At 37.8% G+C, this 25,855-nt stretch overlaps 2 protein-coding genes across 6 annotated transcripts in view; one reads left to right on the top strand and one right to left on the bottom strand.

Moving 5' to 3' along the window:
- Positions 1-25,855, bottom strand: part of MOCS1 (molybdenum cofactor synthesis 1) — a 76,249-nt gene that overhangs the window by 35,978 nt on the left and 14,416 nt on the right. The window contains exons 5-11 of one of the 3 annotated variants that reach the window (XR_009153198.1): positions 22,212-22,273; positions 21,149-21,260; positions 20,425-20,540; positions 16,655-16,765; positions 13,762-13,882; positions 12,760-12,807; positions 7,019-7,359 (exon numbers count right to left, since the gene is read on the bottom strand). Coding sequence is in view for 2 of the 3 variants with exons in the window: in XM_058166698.1 (XP_058022681.1) it covers positions 6,485-7,359; positions 12,760-12,807; positions 13,762-13,882; positions 16,655-16,765; positions 20,425-20,540; positions 21,149-21,260; positions 22,212-22,273 (1,445 nt within the window). In the remaining variant the exon portion in view is untranslated. Of the gene's footprint in view, positions 1-294; positions 7,360-12,744; positions 12,808-13,761; positions 13,883-16,654; positions 16,766-20,424; positions 20,541-21,148; positions 21,261-22,211; positions 22,274-25,855 lie in introns of those variants that run through there. The other 2 variants (XM_058166698.1, XM_058166821.1) reach the window with 2 other exon arrangements.
- Positions 1-25,855, top strand: part of DAAM2 (dishevelled associated activator of morphogenesis 2) — a 265,206-nt gene that overhangs the window by 229,646 nt on the left and 9,705 nt on the right. The window lies entirely within an intron of this gene.

The raw sequence follows: 25,855 nt of genomic DNA, 5'->3' as shown, positions 1-25,855 counted from the left end.
ACAGGCATTTTTAATTTTGTATATAAATAAAACTGCACTTTTTGTTCATCAAACCAACTTCTTTTGACATTATCTCTTTTAACCCATATTTTAACTCACCAATCATTAAATCATTTTTTATGCACTGCATTATTATTCAGTTTAATATTTTGTCCAGTTTCATACAAGAAGCTGGACTATTGTGAAACTTGAGAATTCTCCCCTACTGAAACCATTCTTGAATGGACTCTCTTGTCTACAAAGAGTTCATATTCTAATAAATAAATTCACACGCCCTTCCACTGTGTGCAAGTGTTATTTATTTATTTATTTATTTTAAAAAGAACATTCTTAGTACAACCTCAGCAAATCTGTATAAACTTTTCATTACCTGGAAACCGTTCCCATTTGTGCATATATCCAAGATATATCCATATAGACATATAATGAAAGCATCAAAAAACATCATTAGCTACTCTGAATATAAGCATGAAAAATTAGGACTCCCTTCCCAAAACCACAATAAGGAAATCCAATCTATTTACTAACAGGCAGGTTATAATTTTTTTAAAACAAACCTATCTAAATACCCTGTTATCAGTGCACAGATTTTTCAGAAATCAACACAATGCATACTGAATCATTGTAAATTCTGAGTTTTCTTTCAATAAAATTAATTCTGAAGCCCTTTTACTTTACATTAAGTCACTACATTTATGCATGAAAAACCAAACTTCAGAAAAGATACATTTTTAATTTAAGTATCTGCTGTCCTATACTGTTTACATTAAATTACAGACTTAATGACTGAAAGTATAGTAGTCAAGCAACACAATGTAAAATGTATTAAGATTTTAACAGTGATTGGACATCCCTAAACAAACCATCATCCTGTAATGTTAGAAAATGTTACTGGTGCAGAGGAAACAAGTAAAACATCTTTCCAATAGTTGCATTCTTGTTTATCGCGCTCATATCACAGGAATGTGTGCAGAACAATTTCTCATGTCATCAGAGATTTATATAAGATTCAGTGATCTCAAGACACTTGATATTCTCTGATACCACAGGAAGGAACAAAATCTAATGATATGCTTCATACTTACATATTTCCTATGCTTCTTATCAAGTGCACTTATTAAAAAAATGTGTTATTACTTTTCACCATATACAGGACATGTAGGAAAATACATAGCAATGAGAAGCAGCAACAGTTCATTTCTCTTCCCAGATAAGGACAAATATGACATCCTTCATTCCATTCAGAAAGACTTAAAGATGGAATAACAAGGAGTATACATCAGATCTGTCTGTGATTATAGCCATTTTCTGTTTTCTGTTCTCACACAGAATTGAAATTTGGTGAACAAATTAAACAACAATAAAAAAATCACAGTCACATTCAGGCTAAAGCTAAAATCTTATAGCTAAAATTACCTGGATGCACAGAAACATACATTAAGGGGAACAACTCTAAAGAGACATTGAGAGATAGCACCAACGTAACATAAGGCTGAAGTAACACATCACAATTTGGCCTAGGAGCCAGAATATATATATTAAATCAATTTTAAAACATAATATTTCAACTAGCCAAAACATTGTGAGCTATCAAACAAGCATTTGTTTTTCTCAAATTACGGTCATTTAAGAAAAAAAAATCTGTTGGTCAGTGGTCTCCATTAAATGGCGTCATGTAACTAACCTCTGCAATTGAAAAAACATGGAATGACCACAGCAATCATCCTGTGATTAAAGCCCTCTTGTCAAGTATAAACTTGAACTATTGCTCTTACTAAGTAATTCAACTGACATTATGTTTACACACATTACAACAGATAAACTTATGCAAGGACAATTTAATTGAAGAATACTACTTGGTGCAATAAGGAGAATTTAATCAATGAATACTATTTGGTGCAAACAAATAGTGTTTATGAATTACATAAACAATTGGAGGGAGGAACTATTTTTATTTGGAAATAGTGTGAAAAGTCTAAGTGCAGGAAAAAGTAAATTGTATTCTACAAAATTGTCCATTTCCAGCCCCATGAGATCTATCCTTTTCATTCTCCTTTTTTCCAAACTTGGGACATTCTTCCCTAAAGTTCGTTTTACTTTGTAAGGCATTTGCAATACAATCTAAAAATCAAAAGGCAAGAAAAAGTTGATATCGGTATTTCACACAGAAATATATTCATTTTAAATGACTCTCCTCAACCTATGTCCTCCGTTGATGATTTCCAAATCAAGAAACTGACAGAAGGTGGTGTGGAGACATAACCAATGGTTTGATTATGGTTTTTGGAATTAAAAAGAAAAGTGGGGAGTTTTTTTAAAAAGGCTTTTCAGAAATGTCAAATGGAACTGAACTAATGTCCATCATGGTTTCTGAGTTGCTGCAACAAGAGAAATCTTACAAAGCTTTTAATAATCAGAAAGAAGGCAACCAATGCATTTGGGATTAAGTCATTTCTGCTCTAGATAGTATTTTGCCTTATTCTGGTGAAAGCTCACCAGACTTTCTATTCATGACATTAGATACGTCATGATTGTCCCATCTTCACAGCTTTATGGAAATACCATATTTCTAAATTATACATCAGCGAGCAGGATGGGGAACCAATTCTCGATTTTGAGATTATTGCTGAACTAATTGGCTGTGGTTAAAAACTTCTGACATTGCCTTACAGCTAGTCTTTGAGATTCAACAATAAGTACGGCTGGATTTTCTGTCAATAAGCAATGTGGCCAATAAGCAAAGCATCATGTGATCATATGTTGCCATTGTTAACTGAATGCCACTGGTCTTAGGTGATCCAAGCCATTCCTAGCTTGGTTGCTTCCAATCTCGAGCCTTAATAACTTCTGCTTCCTCTTGAACCCTCCCCCACTTTATCTCTCCTTCCACCCATCTCTGCCCTTTTGGTAGGCCTGCACAGAATCCCTCTTCAGTTGCAGCAGCGGCACTGAGCCTGTTCCCATCCCCAACTCCGGGTCTCAATTCCAACTCCAGTGCTGCTGTCACCATTGCCAAGAAGTACTGCCTCAGGCCATTGTCATGACCAGCCACCCTAGTGCCACAGTGCAACCCCCCACCCCCGCACTTTGCAGGCACTGCTGGGCTTAGCCGTTTTCATCCTGCTGCTGACAAGTCCTGGCCCGATGCAAGGCAGCTTCTTCCCGAGACTGCTCATGCCATTCTCTGAATAGCACGTTTCTTCTTGCAATGAAAGATGGTAATAACTCAAGAGTTATTTGCACTGTACAATCTCTGTAGTGGTAATCAACTCTGGCAATGAACAATGTATGTAAAATCCCCTCACGTTAGATTATATTTATTAAAAAAAATGGGAAAAAGCAACTATGCTTATATATGGAACTATTTAAAGGTAATTCAAACATTGTTACATTCCAATTTTCCTCCTATGTAACTTTGGTATACTGGGAAGAACCCTATCTCTTTCAAGCAGACAAATCAGTCTGCCCTCGGGTTTATATGATAGCCACATTCCAAGTGGGAGTAGGAATTCTCCCATAAACTTTCTATCCTAAATCAAGAACTAATGTTTTTATCCCAGCCAAAGCAATGAAGAACAGGCTAGAATGGTGAGTGCTACTTGGGGTCGATAAATCATTTCCCTCAATTCCAGGAAATTGTGATGATTATTCTGATTAACTAAAAATAAATGTAGAAAAGAGTCACGTTTCATTTATCCTTTAAGCACAATAGCAAAATGTAGGCACTTCTTTATGATCATTTTTTGGACTTCATTAAAGTGCAAAATATTATAGTAGAACAAGCAATTTTTACCCAGTCTGCTCCTGCATGGACCAGATTTTATCAAATCTAGCTGCAAATGTTTGGGTTCCAAATATCACTTCATTTGCAGCATTTTATTGGTTTCAAAATTTTTCTTCAACATCTTCATCAATGACTTGGACAAGGGGATAGATGGGGAACTCATCAAATTTGCAAATGACACCAAGCTGGCAGGAATAGCCAACACTCCAGAAGATAGGCTCAAGATACAGAAAGATCTTGACAGACTAGAACATTGGGCACTATGTAACAAAATGAAATTCAATGGTGAAAAAAGTAAGGTTCTACATTCAGGCAAGAAAAAAAAAGCAGTTACTGTATATGTGGTACCTTGCTCAATAGTAGTAACTGTGAGAGGGATCTTGGAGTCCTAGTGGACAACCATTTAAATATGAGCCAGCAGTGTGCAGCAGCTGCCAAAAAAGCCAACACAGTTCTAGGCTGCATAAACAGAGGGATAGAATCAAGATCACGTGAAGTGTTAATACCACTTTATAATGCCTTAGTAAGGCCACACTTGGAATATTGCATTCAGTTGTAGTAACCACAATGTAAAAAAGATGTTGAGACTCTAGAAAGAGTGCAGAGAAGAGCAACAAAAATGATTAGGAGACTGGAGGCTAAAACATATGAAGAACGGTTGCAGGAAGTCGGTATGTCTAGTTTAATGAAAAGAAGGACTAGGGAAGACATGATAGCAGTCTTCCAATATCTCAGGGGTTGCCACAAAGAAGAGGGAGTCAAACTATTCTCCAAAGCACCTGAGGGTAGAACAAGAAGCAATGGGTGGAAACTAATCAAGGAGAGAAGCAACTTAGAACTAAGGAGAAATTTCCTGACAGTTAGAACAATTCATCAGTGCCTCCAGAAGTTGTAAATGCTCCAACACTGGAAGTTTTTAAGAAGAGATTGGATAACCATTTGTCTGAAGTGGAGTAGGGTTTCCTGCCTAAGCAGGGGGTTGGACTAGAAGACCTCCAAGGTCCCTTCCAACTCTGTTATTCTATTCTATTCTATAATTGCTTTTGATTAAAATACTTTATAATAAATTACTGGATAGCACAAATAATAATTGATCACCCTCTGCTCCCTTAGAAGTTACATGAAAACACCTGTTTGAAAATCAAATGTAAAGCTAAAGGTCATTTAATCTGAGAAATTCCAACACTTGATGGGATTGGGCAGAAATGTCTCTTGGTGCCACTGTTATTTCACTATATTATCAATCCTTTGGTCTTTCATTCAGAGAATCAAAATTATCTCTCCTTGAAACCGACTTCTGAGTATTATTATATGAAAGGATAATACTCTGATTGTCCTCTGCATAAACTCTAGTTGAGTTGAATAAAACCTTTCTTTTTCTGCCTACTTGAAGGAGCATTTGCTATGCAAATGCCTGCAGAGCACATACAATGGGAAGAGTATTAGCAAAATGAGCCTTACGCTGTATCCTCCTAATCCTGTAGAAGAGCAGGGAAAGATACTACTTTCATTTAAAATGCTATTGATGAGTTTTAAAGCAATAATGTTCAGAATTAAAATACTTTGGTTTGTGTCTCAAGGCTCTTGCATCTGAAAGTTTCCTAGGCCGGGAAAAATGGACTAGAAAATTTAATAAATAAATAACAAAATTGCATCTGTGGCCAGAAACTTAAGATATTTTGCCCTATTTGTTTCAATCTCAGTGCCTTACTTAGAAAGAATTACATCCACTTCAATGTTAATATGAAATCTATAATGAGCTTGAACATCTAGAGGTTTAGGGTTGTTTGTTTTGTTGGTTATTTATTTATTTATTTAATTATTTAGTTATTTATTTAGTTATGAAAGGAAGGCATCAAGTCTGACATTCAGTTTTCCATCTCCTCATGCCAGTCAGGTTTAGACATACCAGGGCACATTTGCTCTTGGACATGGGCTTCTGCATATATGCAGAAGAGAGATTTACCCTAGGTCAGGGGTCTGCAAACTTGGCTCTTTTAAGACTTGTGGACTCTCAGAGTTCCTCAGCCAGAAAAGCTAGAAGTGATAGTACCAGAAGTAGTATTAGACAGATAGTACTAGAAGTACCAACTTTTTCATCCAGTTTAATGAGAAATGTATACAGTATTTTTAACTGTATACAGATTAGTTTGTAACTATTCCTAACCAACAAATATTTACCTTCCATTCTGAAAGACAAATTGAAACTAAACTATTCAAAATTGTATTTATCTAGTCGGGAGTGATCCAGGTGACTCACAGTTTATATTTTCTAGTGTTTGGATATGATACGATACTAAAATCATAATTCAACTGAGAATTCTGGATCTGAATATTCTCAAGCAGAAGATTCATGCTGAAATCCTGCTGGGTGAATATTGTAGTGCAATTAAAAGGCAATGGAAAACCAGGACTTGCACAGAATCAGAAATAAAGGGCTAAACTCATGTATCCTTAGAATTACTGCAAATCAAAGCAGTGGGAGAGCTTAGAATTTACAGGCAAAAAGGTCAGTTGCTACATGAAAGACAGGAAAATGAGTAGACCTAAGCCTACGTTATTAGCCAAAACAAGAGAAACAGGAGATTATGATATAGTAAGGTTAATGGTCCGAATTTTGGTTACTAGTACTGGCTGATGCTGTCGCTAAAATTGTATTCCAAGGATAAAGTATGTCGATCTCTTGAATAAAAACTTTAATCAGCCTCGCTTAAAGTCACCCCTCTGGCCTCCTTGCTTGCTGAGAAGTTTTACCTCTTCGATGATTATGTCATGGCTCACTGCTTTGCACATATCATACACTGTCAAAGCAGCAAGAGTGGCAGCCATCAAAGCTTCCATCTCCACCCCAGTTTTTCCATGGGTGCGGCACAGAGCCTGAATGGTAACGGTATGTTTTTCTGCATCTAGACTAAGAGTGACCTCAACCAGATTCAATGGGACATTATGGCACAGTGGAATGAGCTGGCTTGTTAGCTTGGCTCCCTGGATTCCAGCTATCTGGGCCACTGTCAGCACATCACCTTTTTTAATTTGGTTCTGTTGCACCAAGTTGAATACCTTTGCACCCAGATGGACCACAGCACAAGCCACTGCAATCCTTTCTGAGTCTGGCTTCCTTCCAACATCTACCATTGATACCCGGCCTTCTCGGTCAATGTGGGTTAAACAATCAGAGGCACCAAGACATTTGGCAGTTGAAAGAAATCTCCAACCTTTCTCTGCTTGGCTTACCATCCTGGAACGAATGTCTCTAGTCACATGGGAAGCCTGTTTGGAGAGAGAAGTTCCTGTCCAAAGGCACTTGTCATTCAAGCTGCAGCTCAAAATCTTCTGAAGAAAGCAATTGCTACTGAGCTGAGCTTGTGAAATCCTTGATACAAGTTGTCGTGCTGAGTAAGATCCTGGCAAGGCATGGTGTCCTGTAAACGTATTTGTTTTAAACTTTTTCCCCTTCTGTTTGAATAAACTTTCTTTCAGAGTCAGGCAGTGGCCTTGTCTGAGGCCCCAATCTTTCAAATTTACTTGGTCTTGCAGGACATCTTGGAGAAGTGGAAATGACCTTGATATTGCCTCTGGGGAAAAAGGAAAAAAAGCAACAAAAAGTCAATGTTAGAAGAGAAAAACTACTGTTGATTTTATGCAGTGCTCTACAAATTCCCGTAAAGCACAGAGAGAAAAATAAACCTTCTAAAAATACCCTTCTGAAGAAGGAATCTTTTCTTAAATTTTCCAGCATTCTTATCAGTTGTTAGAAAGTAGCTGCCCACAATTCAAAGGACTGTGTTAATTCTGGGCTTGGATAGGACTTGGCACTGATTCTTGAATAACAACTCTCCATCCTACATGGCAATCTGTATTTGAAAAAAAAAAACTTGGGTAATTCAAATGCAATTTGTATACGCAGCATGGGAATAATCCAAGGAAAATGAAAGGCCAAATTGGCAATGGATGTGTTGTTTAGAAATCCAATGATAACTGCCAAAGGTGGCAGAAATCCAGTTCCAGAATTCCACCTATCTAGAAAGTCAAACCATTGCTTAAATAAAAGACAGGATTTACACAGATATTTCTTGATGGAATTAGGGTTTCTGATTCCATCAAGAAATTCTAAAAAGCTTGCTGCTTATCTTCTGCTCTAATTGAAAAGCAGTGGACAGAGGACTCACTCATACATAGTGGTAACATTTTATTTATTTATTTAAAATATTTGTATGGCTACTGATCTTAAACACACCTCTAGGTGACTCACAACAATAAAACTACAAACTATAAAATAATAAGCCACACACACACAAATCCCACCAAAATTTGAGGGGCAAGTGTTTTCTTATCTGTCCACGAAAAACCCAAATGGGATCTCTTGCTGACGGGAAATATAAGTCAGATACTATCCTGCAAAATCCCTTCCTCTATAATTTTGAGCTGTCTTAACTTGTCTTTTAAAATGGAAATAGGAAAATCTATCTGTCTGAGATGTATTAGATAATAAATTAGAAAGTAGTAGAGGGCGTGCAAAATATTTCAATTTAAAACCTCCTGTTTCAAATTCAAGATAGATTATTCTGTCCATCATGGAAATATTTTGAGTTGGAACAAGCCACTTTAAACTCAGAACAATGGAGTATTTCTAATTTGAAACATTTCTGTACACCCCTAGAAAGCAACTTCAGAGTCATTAATGACCACAGAATCTCTCCCCAACTAAAAATCCCTTGCACAAAAAGCCTAGAATTTTAAAGCTATGGGTTATAGAGATTCTAAAAGTATACCCAGATATTATCCAGCAGGAAATGACAAATAAAGAATGGCTGAAAAGGGCAGATATGTTTAACTTAGAGAACAGAAAATTAAGGGAAACATGAGAACAGCTTTCAAATAGCTGAAATTACAGCAAACATACACTACCATACTGTTCCTGAGGACAGTATTATGAATAATGGGAATTTAAAAAGAAGATTTTAGCTAAATATTAAGACACTTACTAAATAGTAAGGAGTTAACTCAACAATTGAACAGATTGCCTTTCATAAACAAAAAGCTTAAAATAGTCATCTGTTCAGGGTTGTTTTTCTTACATTTATCCCCTTTCACTGAGGTCCACACAAACACACACCTCCATTCCTGCCCCCCTTTGGAAGTGTAAGAGGAGGTCATATCATCAAGGGCAAAACCGTATTTCATTCAATTGCATCTGAAATAAGTACAGGTAGTCCTCAACTTACGACTGCAATTGAGCCCAAAATTTCTGTTGTTAAGTGAGACATTTGTTAAGGGAGTTTTGCCTCACTTTGACTTTTCTTGCCACAGTTGTTAAGTGAATCACTTCAGTTGATAAGTTAGTAACCTAGTTGTTAAATGAATCTGCCTTCCCCATTGACTTGGCTTGTCAGATGGTCGCAGCAGAAGTTGATCACATGACCCTGGGACACAGCAAAGGTCATCAATGTGAATCAGCTGCCAAGCCTCTGAAGTTTGATCACATGATCATGGGGATGCCGCAAAAACGGTCATAAGTCACATTTTTCAGTGCCGTGATAACTTTGAATGGTCACTAAACGGACTGTTGTAAATTGAGGATTATCTGGACAGTATGACACTGTAAACATTAACAGAACACCTACTCCAAGATGTGGCCTCTTGGTTGTAAGGTACAGCCAAAATTTCCAGAGAACATAACTACTTTTCCATTCTCATACCCTGAAGCTAAAAGCAGTTCTCTGCAACTGCCAGTTCTGGCCATGTTAACAAGAGGCCCATGGTGCTTGGCCTGGGTGCTGCCAAGAGCTTGTATTTCTTCCTCGACCTGTGTTATCTTTATTTGGGTCAATTTCAGTTCCAAACCTCCTGGGAATCAGCTCCCACTCATTAATCCCTTGGCTGTGGCCATGCCAGAGCCTGGTGCCAAGGACCAAGTTAAAAGGCGATTTTTAAAACATAATGGAAGGCATGCTATTTAGATACAAGAGGAGGAAAAAGGAAAGTGAGATGGGAAGAAGTAGCCAAATCTCTCTTTAATGATATGTATCTTTACAAAGTTTTGGTGCCCCTCCCCACTCTCTCTCTCTCAATTTTGGTTTGCAGTGAGACTTTTCCTGGAGTGGGGAGGGTAGCGATTCTATTTGATTTCCAATAGCTAAGAGACTAAGAAAGAAACAATGCTGCTCAATGTGCCCGTCTGCCATATTTTTCAGAGGATTTCTTTAGGGTGTCAGGAATTGTTTATGATGCAGCAGAAGCCCTGTCTTCCCCAGAAAAATAACCACACTCTGTCTATCTCTCATCCATTCATGGCTCTGGTTTCTTTTTTTGGCGGGGATGCAAGAGCCTTTCTTACAACTTTCAATTGCCAGAACTAAGGCAGAGGGGACACATTAGCCTACCCCAAGCTAAGAACATTGTCTGAAATTATTGCAGCCTATCAAGTATGCGCCATGCATGTCACTTTTTCTCCCTGCCCAGCGCAACAATGTGGTGCCCATCTGAGAACATTATCTTCTTTGACAGATTAGAATTCAACAATTCTAGAATTCTACTTTTGCACCATTATTTTCACACTGTGGATGTAGCTGTTCCAGAGGTACCGGGCAACAAATCCCACACAAGCTTTGGGGACTTCTTCCTCTCACAGCCCTAACAACCAATTGAAAAGAACAAACCCTAAATTAATCTTGAAAGCTGACAACTTAAATTTCCACTTTGGTTCTTAACTAGGCAATCTTAATGCTGGAAGTGAGAGTGCACCAGCACACACAAATCATCCATGCCTATGTTCAACTCTTCTGTGAAAAGTTCATATAAGTGATATTAACGGGTGGAAAAGAAGAGCTATATAATAGGAAAAAGTTCTTATATTCCAGTATTTCCTTAGAACTGAATTTATTTAGTTGTGGCCAATCCTTATTCAATAAAGAATGAACAATCTTTTTGACAGCCATTGTACAAAATCACATTATTACTGTAAGTGGAGTGGGGAGGGGCTGGCCCTGGGCCTTGATCTCTCTTCACTCTCTCTTTCTCTCTTATTTTCATGTTTTGATAATCTCATCTCCAAGTTTTCAAGTGAAAACATGAATCACGATGTGATTTGGAAAGCTCGTGAGATTTTAATCATTTTAATTTAATTCAAAAAGTATTACTTCATTTTGAGCTTTTATAGATGCCAGGCTGTTGTGGATGTTATAGATCCCTATAATTGTATATCAGAATATGTTTTTAATTGGCTCTACTGACCTCTAAGATCCTGCGTAGTTTTCAGCTGCATTCATAGAGGGGTAATTTGAAGAGCAACACAGAATTCCTGCATAGCATTTCTGGCTGCTGAAGTCAATTTATAAAATGCTCCCTTTCTATCGGTTTCTTTTTGCACGCACAAGGTTCCCCACCTTTTCCATTAGAGACCACAAGAGACATCTGATACCTGCCACAGACATTTTGTAACACATTACGTAAAAATCTGTCTACCTTTGCAGATCTGGGAGTAAGTTTTAGGTTACACAAAACTGGGCATTCTCCCAAAATGTTGGGACTCCATTTCCCCAAAGTCCTGGACAACACGACCTTTGAGTGAAAATTGCAGTGTTGTAATCCCAACGGCACACCATTGTTAAATGAGTCCCTATGCTTTGTTTTCCAATTATTATATAATTAGAGACAAAATTGTAGCAATGTGGTGGTGAAAGTTACTACTTTCATAGCATGGGTTGACTCAGCCTTCCACCATTCTGAGGTCAGTAAAATGAGGACTCAGATTGTTGGGGCAATACGCCGACCTTGTAAACCATTTAGAGAGCACTGTAAAGCAGTATATAAGTCTAAGTGCAGTTGTATAGTGTATGAGAAGCGGAGAAGATCCACACCAAGATTGGCAGGAGAGACTGTTCCATAAACAGACTATGAGCTTATGTCAGCATGAAAGCAAAGGAAGACAATTGGCAACTAGAATAAGTCAACACAGAATTTCAGACTATATTCATTGTTTTACAAAAGTCTTAAGGGCAACCTTTCTCTTTTTTGCAATTCATCAAGCCTTCCGCACTGCTAATGAGTCTATGTGAAGGAGCACATCAAAAGATTAACACTAAAATTAAACTGTATTCTAAGGGTGGGGGAACTTCTGAAGTATTCAAGAAAAGTAAGAGAGGGAGAATAGGACAATTTAGTCTTTCCATAGCATTCCCTCCAGTCCTCTCTTGGACTTTGGACCTTCTATCCACTTCCTACTGATTCACACAAGAGCTTCCTTCATGGAACTTTGTAATCCGCTTCAAATTAAATTGGGAAGCTGCCTGAGTTGCTCTATATATTCCTACAGTAGTCTGTAAATCATAACAAAGCTGATTCTACCCAAGTCACAAAGACTATGCTATTTGCAGAGTGGTCGCTTTTCCCGAGGTGCAGAATGCATGGCCTTACCAGACATAATTTAAGTCCCAGATACATAGCTGTGTGTAGGCAGCCAACTTCCCATTCCAAAACCAGCTGGAAGGAGCCTGTCTTTGCATCCAACTTCCTTTGCTCTCCCCCACTAACGTCTTATTCAATTACAGGCAAACCTCCAAATGTATGGTTTACCACATGGTTCTCCCATGCTGTGGAAATGCTAGTAGTTAATTGTTCCCATTTCCCAAATTATCTATATCCCATCCTTCTAATTCTAGCAATATACCAGATCTTCAAGTGGGTTTAAGTACAGAGCCCCAAGGAACAGCTACATAATAAAATTCTCACTTACAGACTGGAGAATGGAAGCTCAGAAACTTCCACATTGCTGCATTAGCAAGATGCACATCCAGCATTAGTTTGATCTGAATGTGCCAAAAGTGATGCCCCAGATAATGCTTTTTTTAAAAAAAAAGAAAAGAAAAAGTGCACATATTTCTATTTCTTATTTAGAAGATGTTTAGTCTCTGTTTACAGATTGTGAACCATCTTACATAACTTAAGTACTTCTTACGTACTGATTGGTCACCCACCAATGAGGATCATTGGCCTGTTCTTCATTTGGGAAATGTTGAACATGCCTGAGAAGAAAATAATAAACATGCAAAAATTATTAATACTCCCAAATTTTGTATCAATGGAAATAATGCAAAAAAAAACAAAATAAAAATGCCAGTGATGGTATGGATGCTGCCATTCTACAACTGGGATTGCTGGTATTATGCAATCATCTCTTGAAGTGGTACTTATGAATGGGGAAACAGAGAAAGCAAAATCAGACTATGAAAACAATTCACATGAGAAATGAAAAAAACAGCAGTTCATAACATAATTTGAAGGATTTACCCCCCCGAAATACAATACCAATTATGATCCTTAATCAAAGGACTCAAATGCTGTAAAACAATGGCAGGAAATTTTTCAGTGGCTAGGGGCAAAACTTTATTTAGATTTTTTTTAGACAGCCTAGGAACGCTGTAACATCATGTCAAAGTTGGCAGGAACAGTGTTTGTGATTCCTTTCCTCCCTTCTGTCCCATACACACACCTAAAATGAACTCTGAACAAACACAGGGTAACGTATTTGGATAACAAGAGAAGACTGCAAGAAAGGGAAATCAACACTTCCTGATTCCTCTCAGCATAAAGTACAGCAGAACTATTGTAGTGTGCAAATTCTTTTTAATTTAAAATGTTTCAAGCACAAAACAGCTTTTCTGTTACTACCAAGTGTCTCAGTTTTTATCTCAGTCTTTTGAGATCAAAATCGTGCTATTTTGAGCCTGGAACTCTTTTTGGATGAAATGGAACAGTACTGGAATTCTGCCAATAAGATTAGAATAATCCGTTTTGAATTCAAGAGCTGGGATGTTTTAGTCTTGATCAATTTTGATTTGGAAGCATTTTATAAATCCTTAAATCATAACATTTGATTTCACTTTAAGACTTTTGCACTGTATTGTGCTTATTCTTAATAGTCCAGCTCTGGCTACACATTTGGGAGAGAGGAAAAAGACTTCCAGAAAATGGCATACCTGCATGTTGTTTCTTTTTTCTGCCAACAGCTGCCCCAATAATCTGGATCAACTCCTCTTCAGAGGCATTACATCGTAAGTGATCCCGTAAAGACACTTCTGAATTTCCAAAAAGGCAGACCTGAAACAAGAATAGAAGATGAACTGAGAAACCGTTCCTGATCCATCAGGTTGTATGAGTGTAGCACTACAAGAAAGTTCATTAAATCCTCAAAACATTTTAGTTCCGGATTATCTTTCAAAATAAAATGTTGGTTACTCCAACAATGAATCAGTTTTGCAACTTACAATAACTGGCAAAACAAGTTGGAAATATCCTTATATTGAAGAGGCAAGCAGGCAACTCCTACTCCACCTGGACATGGAAAACAACCATAAAACAGTTCTTCTCGCTAAAGTCAAGAGGCCAATTTTGGGTAAATCTACCATTCCATTCCAGACTACCAGAAATAATAATAGGTGTCAGCTTTTCAAGATAGCCAAGAGAAGAAGCACATCCAGATGAACTATGTCTAATTTGTTGAAAGGTTACATTAACATAATTTTGCAAGTCTGAAAGTAGATTTCTCCCCCATCACCTTTAGTGGCCAAAAAACTAGGGAGGGTCCCTTCTGAGATGTTTGGCCATACCCACATTTCCTTTTATGGATCAAGCTGCTTTTATCTAACAATTCCCTGGCTGTGTCTCTTCCCCCTGTCTCTCAAATTCATTCCCACACATCATTATAGTAGGAGAGCAGTCCCAAGACTATCTCTGAGAACTGCAGGAACCCAGCAAGAATGTACACTAATGTAGACTTGCTTATTGAAATTTACAAAGTTCTTCCAGGAATGAGGGCTTAGAAGTCGGTACAGACTGGAAGCTAACATGCAACATTCCCAAGTTGGGCATCATCTCCTATGCAATATTTGCTTTGGTGTGATAGCATGTTCTACTGATCTGCAAACATTTTGAGGTCAAACTTTGAAACAGACCATTCCAACCTCCAACTGCTGTCAGAAACTTTAGGGTCAGAATGGCATTCAGGAGTCAGGACATTTTGAACTTAAAATGTTTGACTTGCATTTAACATTCTATCAAAAGTTCTGTTTTTCTCTGGGTTGAGGATTGTACTTAGCTTTTGATTGATATCCCAAGGGCTGCCCCCTAGGAAACGAGTATGATCTGGACCAGCGGTCTCCAACCTTGGCAACTTCAACTCCCAGAATTCCTCAGCCAGCAAAGCTCTTTCCAGAGCACGATACCATAGTCTTTTGAGACTGAAGGATGCCAATAATTAGGAATTTAATATTATCTGTTGAATTAAAAAGTTCCCCTTCCTTTGGAAGGACTCAGGCTTTGCAGCCTCTGGGACAGAGGTTGCATGAGCTACAGAATGATTTTTTTCCTGAAAGATATAGAAGTATTTTACTACTACTCCTACTACTCCTACTATTCCTACTACCACCACCACCACTACTACTACTACTACTAACAACAATAATAATAATAATAACAAAACAACAACTATCTCCTGCCTGTTAGATAAAGAAAAGTCAGCACTATAAATGGTCTAGTAATCTAAATTTAAATAACAGATGTTATAGTTGGTTCTACCTGTAAAGACTTCTAGTTTTCTTTTATGGAGGGAAGATAAAAATTGTGTTATTCTTGGTACTAGAAGTCTGCTACTTTTCTATGATTGAGTTCAGACTATGAATAGAATATGTTATTATTTTCCAATATTCGATTTACTGCATGATACTTCATATCCCCTAAAGCTATTGAGGAAACATTTTATTTATTTACAAAATTTATAAGCTGCCCATCTTACCTTAAGGTAAATCTGGGTGGCTTACAATCATAAAAGATAAAAACTATATAACCTAAAAACATAAATACATTAATACAAAATCCAAACACTATGGCCCAATTAAAAGATGGGGAAGGCGAGAGCAGGATAGGAAGGGAAGATCTGTTGTTAATCAACCAACCACATCTACTTGTGATGCTCCCCCATTGGACCCCTAAGCTAAGTGGCAGAGCAGCCCCAATCTTTTGGGCACCAGGGATCGGTTCCATGGAAAGAGGTTTTTCCACAGACTGGAGGGGCGTGCCATCTGCATCCCGGGGATGGGGCTTCACTTGTTGGCATGACCTGATTTCTGGCATACCGCAACCCATTGCCAGTCCACAGATCAGGGATTGGGGACCCCTGCTTTAGGCTCTTATGAAAGATGAGGGGGGGCTGTCCTCACTCCAAGAGGCAAGATGTTCCACAGGGACATTTAGTGTCAACAGATATTAATGCAATGCTTGCTGTCACCAATTGTGGGAGTTGGAACTTTTAAGCACCAAGTCTGAACTAATTACAAATAGCAACTTTCAACGTGACAGGAAAATTGATCATCCTCTCCCTGCTCTCTCCTCCCATCTTACTACTTGGTCTGTACTCCACATGTCTGATTTAATAGTGCTTGCCAATTACCACTTACAAGACAATTTCAAATAAAAGACTAAAGTATATTTACTTCCCATGTATATTTGAATACAGTGTATTAGAAAAGAAAGAAAAACAAAATTTCAGAAAGCAGCAAAAATATGTTTGCTTCAAGTAAACCAAACAGGAACGGTCATGTAATTTACTACTTCTGTTTAGAGAGTATTTATTCAAGAGGTTTTAAATCAGTTCTGAATGCAATGCCCATTTTTTATGAGCTCCATCCATGTAAAATAAATAATTCTGTTTATCATTATCATAATCATTCATCAAGTTGTACTCCCTTAATATGGGAGTCCAAATTAAAGCATTCCAGAGAGACAGGTGTTAGCCTTTGCCTGAAACCATCCAGTGAAGGCTCCCATTTCCCTGGATACTTGGCTCCATGATCAAACAGAGAAAGCAATAGTTACCTTCAAATTCCCATCAGCTGTGATCCTTAGTCGATTGCAGGATCCACAGAAATGCTCAGACATGGAAGTGATGAAGCTAACTTGCCCTTGAAAATGTGGGACCTTATATGCCTGTTAAAAGCCAAACATGGGAGCAAAATGAAAAAAAAAAAAGCCAATGAAGTTAATCACATGTACTTCATTCCTAAAAAAAATTTCTAGTTTTTGAAAGGAGAAGCTAGGGATGCGCAAAATGTTTTGAATTCAAGCTTTGTCAAATTCAAAACAGCTGTCTCCAATGTGAAATGTAGTTTATTAAATGCATTAAACAAATTTATAGGCTGCCTGACTCCTTCATGACTCTGGGAAACATATAGTATACGTTGAAAACAATAAACTGCAAACAATATAAAAAGCAGATGTCCAGAAAAATAGCCCCAATTTTGACAAACTAATTATCACTATAAGATCCTGAGGAAAGAGTCAGATTTTAAAGGTTCATCTGAATAAGGTCAGAGTGGGACTAAAAAATTTCCTAGGGAATTTAATTCTAGAAGGTGGGTGCTATGATAAAGAAGGCCCACTTACAAATCCCCTCAGACAAAATAATTTAGTCAGTGGGGCCCAGAACATACCAAATATGCTGGAATGTTTAGGATAAGCAGATTGGATCCAACTACACACAAAAAAGAAAGATAATTACTAGAACACTGACTCAAATTACTAGACCCCAAATCCCTACAGATGGCCCCGAAGTATATCATGGTTGACAGTACTTTTGAAAATGCTAAGATATCAAAGAGAAACATGATAGCTGCACTACTCCTGTCCCAGCTCTGCCAGAAATTAGAGAGGTGTGAGAGGACATCTCAGTATTATCTCCCAGTATAAAACCAAGCATAAAAGATTCTAGATAATCTGTATTTTTCAGATCATCCATTTCCAGCTTGCTCTCTGAAGCTACAGCATGACCACTTTTTCAACGATCTTCCCCAAGAAGTGGAAATTGGCAAGTGGATGAAAATTCTTCAAAACTCTCCACTTCAGCAAAGGCTTCTTGAGGAGGGAGTGAAGCATCTCTTCCTTCAAGGCAAGCTGTACCACTCCTTCTTCCAGCAAAACAAATATTATTGCACAGACCTAACCATACAGCATCCCCCCAAGTGGTTTTAACCACCCAAGGAGCGACCCCCAATTGGTTTAGTGGATTTGAGGATCCTCAGCAGTTATTGGCTGAAAAGCATTCCAGGTAACTGTACAAGACCTTACCTTTATCAATACTATAGGATCTGGACAGCTGGAGGACAATACCAAGCAAGTCTGTGCAGCTTTATCTACAGATGAAGCTCTCTGGATTACCCTGTAACTTCATCTCTACCTAGCTGGGAACAAGTCTCCTTAAAAAAAAAATCTCTGAACATCTACCTGCAGCTGAGATAAAATGCCAACTTTATCACCAAGGTGCAATTTCTAATATGTGTTTCTACTCATGTTCAGTTAGATTCATTCTTTGCCTTCTTTCCAATTGCACTTTTAGTATCTCTTCTGACATTTTATCTCCTCAGAGAACCAAAGAGTTCCCTAGGATTGACTCTCAGTAAGAAGCCACACAGGAACAATCCAATCCAACTCATTGGACAGATTTCAGGAAGTGACCATTCAGGTGGCTCCATCAAGCCACCCATCAGATCCTCAGGAAAGACCTCAATCTCCCCCGAAACCCTATAGCCATGATGGCGAACCTATGGCATGCGTGCCACAGGTGGCACACAGCGACCTCTCTGTAGGCACGTGAGCTGTTGCCCCAGTTCAGATCTGCTATGCATGCACATGCGCCTCCCACTGGCCAGCAGGTCATCGGGTTTCTGCCGCACACGCATGTGCAGAGGGATGCACACATGCATGGGGTGGGGCGCATGCATGGGGGGCAGGGGGGGTGTAAGAAGGCCCGCACGTGCATGCATGGGACCGGAGCACGTGCGGGGGTGGGCATGTGTGCGGGGGCACACACGCATGTGGGAGACGACGTGCGGGAGCGGAGCGCATGCACGGGGGGGCACATTGCATTTTAGGGGTTTGGCCATGCTTTGGGCACTTGATCCGAAAAAGGTTAGCCATCACTGCCCTATAAGATGGACTAATCTAATAACTGTATTCACTTGTGGAATCCAAGGGTAACCCCAGCATGCCTAAACTCATCAGAAATTAATGGAATGGGCTAATTCTGAGTTTTATAGAAGTATCTTAGGCTCAACCCATTTTACACTCAAAATAGCTGTTTCACCTTTGAAAACAGAGTGTTTCAAATTAAGTACAGTTCAAATTCAACTAATTTTACACATTCCTAATAGCTGTGAATTAGATAGGTTATGGGGAAACTTTAGGACACTGACAAGAAATTCTGTAAATGTTACCATGAAAATGTTACCATGAGGTTAAAAGTCACCAGTAAAAATATTCAGGTATCAATACTATGCTGGAAATCAATTATTGAATTTGGGATTATATTATTCCTTCAATATGTAGGGATATATATTATCTTTATGATAAAGAGGAGACACTAGCATTGTAAGGATTCTTATCTTCTTACCAACAATTTCCTGCTAAACTTATTTCTACAAAGGTCTTACATGCTAGATGGAAAAATCCACGACAACATTTTAATGATATGTGTTTAGATGAAGGGCTATTTTAAAATTCTTACGTGCTGCATACTTCTCTGTTAAAAACATTATGCAAATCATTTACAAATCAGATGTATTATGGAACACATTTATATTATAAACACAACAGCAGTTGTCATGGATATAACTGCAAAATGACCAAAATTCCCAGACACAATACCTCATGCATAGTCTACATAAAAAGCAAGCACAGAATAGTTTATATATAGTAGATAATACCAGAAATTTATCACAGGACAGTTATGAAGGTAATGGTACATAAATCTACCCTAAAACTGAAGCAATACTTAAATAACTACAGTTTACAAAGCGTTATTTCTAGTCAGAATATGTTTGGTTTCCCCCCCCCTTCTCACCCTCCCTCCCTCCCCCTTACTCTCTCTCTCTCTCTCTCACACACACACACACCTCATCTCATCTCATAACTATTGCAACACACTCTACATGGGGCTATTCTTGAAGAGTATTTGGAAGTTGCAGCTGTCAAGGAATGCAGCCACACATGTAACATTGATGTTAGGCTAGTTGCACTGGTTGCCATCCTAGGGTCCTGTGAACCCTATTGGTCAAGTGTATGTGCATGCTACGGACCCCATTGATCAATGAGAAGAGCCTTTTCTGCCTTTTCAGTGGAACACTGAATCCCTCAAAGTGAGATCTGCACCAATCCTCTTGGCCTTCTGCAGTGTGTTAAAACTTGGCTCTACCAATTCATCTGAGACCCCAATGTGGCATATCATACTGGAGGGTGGTTAATGGACTGACAGATACCACCGCCAGCCTGTTTTAACTTGCTCCCTTCCTTAGCTATCTTTTTTTAATATTAATACTTATTACCTTCCTATTTTATATTGTTGTTTTTATGTTATAGTAAGTCCCCTAAAGTCATTTTAAGTGAGATGGGTGGCATATAAGTTTTAAAAAACAAATAATAGGCACAGTATTGAGCCAATACCATGACTAGCATAATTGTCAAAAGTACACAGGAAAACTCTACCAGGACTATAGAATCTCCATCATCTCATTCCCTTCTTGATAAGTAGCACTGAAGTAGCAGACAAAGAAGCTCTCTCGGATTACTAATCCTTTGATCATGCTAATATTCACCTTGGCAGTGCTAGAAGCTTCTTCACAGGGCAACTTTTTCAAGTCTGGCCATTTTTGTTTAATTGTATCCAGCATTTCCTTGTAGCTCACCATTTTCTTGAAGTTCCACTTGTTGCCTAGAATAAGAAGGAAACAAACGTTATTGATCAAATAAGGTTGGTATTGACTGTGGGAGGAATTTAAGTTTATAATACAAAAGACATGTTTTTAACTATAGCATATTGTCATCTGGGGCAACAGAGTTCTATGTGACTAGACAAAGTTAAGATGCAGTGGTAGGCAGTTAAAAACAGTGGTGGCAGTGGAAGGAGCAGAAGTCTGTGAAAATCTCATTCCAGTGCAATTCTTTAGGTTTTTAACATGGTTTGTGTAGCAAATAAATAATAGACAACAACAACAATTTATTGTTACAATCTTAGACCAGAACAAAAAAATAATAATATTATTAGTAAAACTTAAAATATAAATGTAGGAATATGTGGAATACATTAGTTGTGCTTTGCTGCCATGAAACTCTATGATCAGAGACACACAACATCAATAATAATAAAATACCAGCAACGCCAATACTTTGGCATTGTCCCTTTCCAAAGAGATTCCCTATAGGCCACAGAGGCTGAAGACACCTCTAAGTTGATATTCCATCCCCATTTTTTGCAGGAATGGGAATCTGCCCACTCCATTTACCCAGTCTTTGAAGCCAAGTGTAATCTCAAGAACTCACCATCAAAAGGCATGTATTCTATAAAGCGCACGTCCAGGGGCTGCTTTTCTGTAAGATAAACAAAATCCAGCAGCTCATCTTCGTTGAGTCCTCTCATAATCACACAGTTCACCTAAAAGAAAAAGTGAGTGAATGAGTACAAGAAATGACCCAAGGCCATTGTGCACAACAGCACAATGAGCCCATGTAGCAATAGCAATAGCACTTAGACTTATTATACCACTTCACAGTGCTTTACAACCCTCTCTAAGCAGTTTACAGAGTACCAGCATATTGTCCCCAACAACCTGGGTTCTCATTTTACCTACCTCGGAAGGATGAAAGTGCTGAGTCAACCTAGAGCTGGTGAGATTCGAACTGCCAAATTTCTGGGCAGCCAGCATAGCCTGCAGTACTGTATTCTAACCACTGCACCACCACGGCTTGGTAGATAGTAGATAATGTGTTCTCTATTATTTTTCCCCCATTTATTTATATATTTTTCCTTTACATACAATAAGTGCTTAGTGAACAGCATACTGTGTGATTCAGTTGCTTACATACTTTTTAAAATCCTAATTTCTACCTCTGTTATACAACCATTGATAAAACAAATCCCATGTTTTCTATTATTGAACAGACAATTACCCCATCTTTCCTTTATGGGATTTTTTAAAAGTATGGGATAACTAAAGAAAAATGTGTATTGAGGAATTACTTCCAAAAGTAATTATTGGGATTAACATATTACACCACCCTTCCTAATTTGAGGATCTCCAAATGCCTTGGGCAACAGGTCATTTCCCATAACTCCTAATCAGCAGAACCTTTAAGCTTATAGTGTTCACCATTTTTAATCTGGAATGGTGAAATAAGAAATAAATAAGCATTTTGTGTTTATTTAAATAATAAATAACTGACAGCAACGTATGAGAAGTATGCCAAAACTAAATTTGAACAATGATAGCAAAATGATTAGAATGCAATACTGTAGGCAAACTCTACCCACAGCCTGAAGTTTGTACTTTTGTGTAATAGGATGAATACCACGTAGTTCTAGATTACTAGTAAGGAATATTCTCACCTTAACAGGATTATAGCCAAGATCAAGAGCTTTGTGAATTCCTTCTATTACCTTGTGGAATCCTAAAATACCAGAATGTAATTATTTAGAAAAAAATGAGCAAAATGTTTTAGAAATACACATAAACTAAATCCAATACTAATATTATTATTAATACATTTTATAAAAATTTATTAGTATACATTTATAAAATTTACAATAAATTTATACATTTATTCTTGCATTCTTTTAAATATTAATTCATGACTCTGTCAAACACATTTGAGTAAAAGCTTCTCTTGCTATATAAAACAAATGAATATAGTAACACATTGTGCTTTAGTAACAATTCTAAATACTTTTCTATAAGAGTAGTCATAATGGACTTTAGATATGCATAACATTATGCTGTGCGTGTTTTCAAATATAGCGAGAAACCCAAATCAAGACTTTTCACAAATTTTCACCATCCCTCCAATCATGTTGATATAAGAGATGTTTATTCAAGAGGAATATAAAGTACTTTATGTAATCCCCAAATATTTGGAAAAGAAAAATACATTGTTATTCCATGAAAGAAGAGTAGTAGGATGGGCAGTCATGAGGATTAAATAACATGGACTACCATAATTGTTTGATGTCAAATTGTGTTTGTTATTTCTCTATCCTGCTACTCCAAAAACCTCTGACTTCAGTTGCAAAGGTTTACTCTACTAAAATAAGCTTGTAGACTAAACATGACATCAGGGAACATAACATACAGTGAGAACACTAGAGTTACTGTATTCGGGAATCCGTCCTGCTTGCAGAAAGGCTTGGAAGGAAATCAAAAAGAAGAGAACTTCCGTGCAACTTTAGGAATATCGTCCAATCAGGGAAACACTAGCCAAAAAGACGCATCAATATTTTTTTTAGAATAAATGCACCAAGCAAATATAAAGGACTGAGTAGCTATAAAAATTGCCAAGATCGGACACCAGGGTGGATAAAAATTGATGGTTTTTATTTTAATCAAAAAAATCGGATTTTTAAAAAAAAATTAAACTGGATTTTTTTTTATTTAAATCAGATTTTTTTAAAAAAAATTATTACATTTATTTTTATAAAATGTTTTTGGAGTAAAAATCTATCTAAAGGTAGTTTTCTATTTAAGATATATTAATAATTTTGTTTATTCAGCATGAAATGGAGCTTAGTTATACAACATGAGGCTGTATATTCTGCAATATTGGGATTGTCGGTGAGTCAACAGCGGGTCAGAGGAGGCACCGCTGTGGGACAGAGATGACAGTTGCCCTTTAAAAATTATGGTTTAAATCGAGTTGATTTAAATCAAGCCTTTTTACTAGTGATTTAAATCATGGTTTAAATCGACTTGGTTTAAATCAAATCTACCCTGTTGGACACTAATGTGATGTTTCTATAGTGGCAATATAAAGGCAATATGAAACCTGCCTACTTTAGGTTTTCCTGCCCCAAGGAGTATCTGCCCAACTAATTGCCTATCCTGAGAAAGAGACACCTTCAGAAAGCTTGAACCCAGGCCCTCTCTGGTCCTCCCTTGTCCTACAGAACAGAATTCCCCTTGAAGTTAGAATGGCTGCAAACTTTTTGGAATTCAGAAATGATATCAAGAACGCCTGTAGGGATTCAAATGAAAATGACATCCTGCACATGGCGACCGTTTCATGAATTAGGATGTTGATCATTAATACTGTTGCATGTTGTGTTAAGCTTTGTTACAAAAGTGGAGCATTTGCTACTAGGGTTGGTTATGACCAAATTGGCCCAGAAGCCTTAGCAATAAATAAAGTTTCTTTGTGTCTTTGGGTCTAGGATGGTATATAAATTTGAGAAATAAATAAACATGCAAGGGATGTATGTATTTTAAAGCTATGCTGTTCTGGAAGTAACCACTAATGGATTTTTTTTTTTTGCTTTCATTAATTTATTTAATCCTATCTTTAAGACCATGATCATCATTTTGTTGGGTGAGTGCTGGGTCTGCTAGAACATTAATAGTTTGGTGTCTGTTTATTTAATACTTTCTCATTTTACAGGAGCGGATCTAATTCCTTGATTAGCAACAATGAACAGTCCGAAATATTAGTTACACTTCCCTAGGTATGAACTGACTGCACTGTGGTGGAGTTGTAGATGATCCTACTGGATTCATTCAAAATTTATCTCCCTGAATAAAGTTTTCTAAAATTTGATATATGATCAAAAATATTTAAATATGCAAGCACACAAGGATAAGGTTGGTCTGTGTATTCAGAGATTCCCCTATGTAGCACAATCCATATTTAGAAACAATTAAATGTAACACAGAGGGAAACGTGCAAAAACATCTTGAGCTGATTAAAGTCACTTTTATTGGCTGTTTTTCCCTACTATGCCTCCATTCATTTTAACTGACACTGTATCACCATCTAGTGGCTCCATATGGGCATTTCCCCTACAAGGAACAGATTGCAGCCATTCCAAACAAATTAATATGGTTTCAAATGTGTGCTTTCAATTTTGGAATCCATACAAGTAATTCTGTTAAGCAATATTTATCTTGTCTCTGTGCTGTCTGCTATCATCACCCCTAAGATTGTTATTAAAAAGCAAAGGATGCTTTTGCAAAGAGAAACACACAACATTTGAAAACGTTTGAAAACATTTGAAACTTGTACTTGGAAACGGAATGTAACACTCATTTAATTTCCACATACACTGTACGCACTATGCATATTAATTCACAACTAATTATTCCAGACCCATCTCCATTCCCACACTTTGGCAGCACCATTTGTACTCTTACAAAAGTGAGAGGAAAGGCATTTTCCAGCATTTCATATAGGCGTAACTGAATCTGATTACTGTTCAATGAGACAGATGGTTTGCTGCTGTTCTTAGGGGCAGCATGCTTTCTCCCACAGGAGGAGGAGGAGGAGGAGGAGGAGGAGGAGGAGGAGGAGGAGCCTTCCCTGCTACTACATGCTGTGATAACATTGCTGTCCACAGCTTCGGGTTCTTTCTCATTGGACACAACTTCTAAAGTCTTGCTGTTTAAATTTCCTCAAGGCCCTGAACTGTGATTTGATGGGAAACAAACTGAAGATTGAAAGAAATTTTTCATGGCTGGACTGGAAAATAATCCAAATACAATACACTATGCTATGCTACGATACGATACAACTCCAGTACAAGTAAAACAAACAAACAAACCAGCAGGCAATATCAAAAGGTTCCTTAAAGGTGCTGAGAAAATGCTATGGATGAAAACACCAGGAATTGAAGGACTTTACCTTTTTTCTTTTACTTTTATCAGTTCTATGTTCAAGAATAAATTTAAAGGCATGGAAGGGGAGAAGGAACTGTATAATTTGGATTAGGATAATTAGGAGAACATCTAAGTTGCGAACCCTCTCTCTGAGGGCCAATGATTCGCCCCCAACAGCCAGCGATGGAATCAGCTGGCTGTACCGGGATGCCGACATCCACAGCCACTCCGTCTTGGAGGGGTTGAGCTGAAGCCTGTTCTTCCCCATCCAGACCCGCACGGCTTCCAGACATCACCTTCCAGACATCACTTCAACGGCTTCGTTGGGGTGGTTAGGGGTGGAAATGTACAGCTGAGTATCATCAGGATACAGATGGCATCTCACCCCAAAACC

Source organism: Ahaetulla prasina, chromosome 1 (genome assembly GCF_028640845.1).
Source record: "Ahaetulla prasina isolate Xishuangbanna chromosome 1, ASM2864084v1, whole genome shotgun sequence".
Lineage (NCBI taxonomy): Eukaryota > Metazoa > Chordata > Lepidosauria > Squamata > Colubridae > Ahaetulla > Ahaetulla prasina.
The sequence above is the reverse complement of the archived record's forward strand: the minus strand, read 5'-3'. Positions and strand labels throughout refer to the sequence as shown.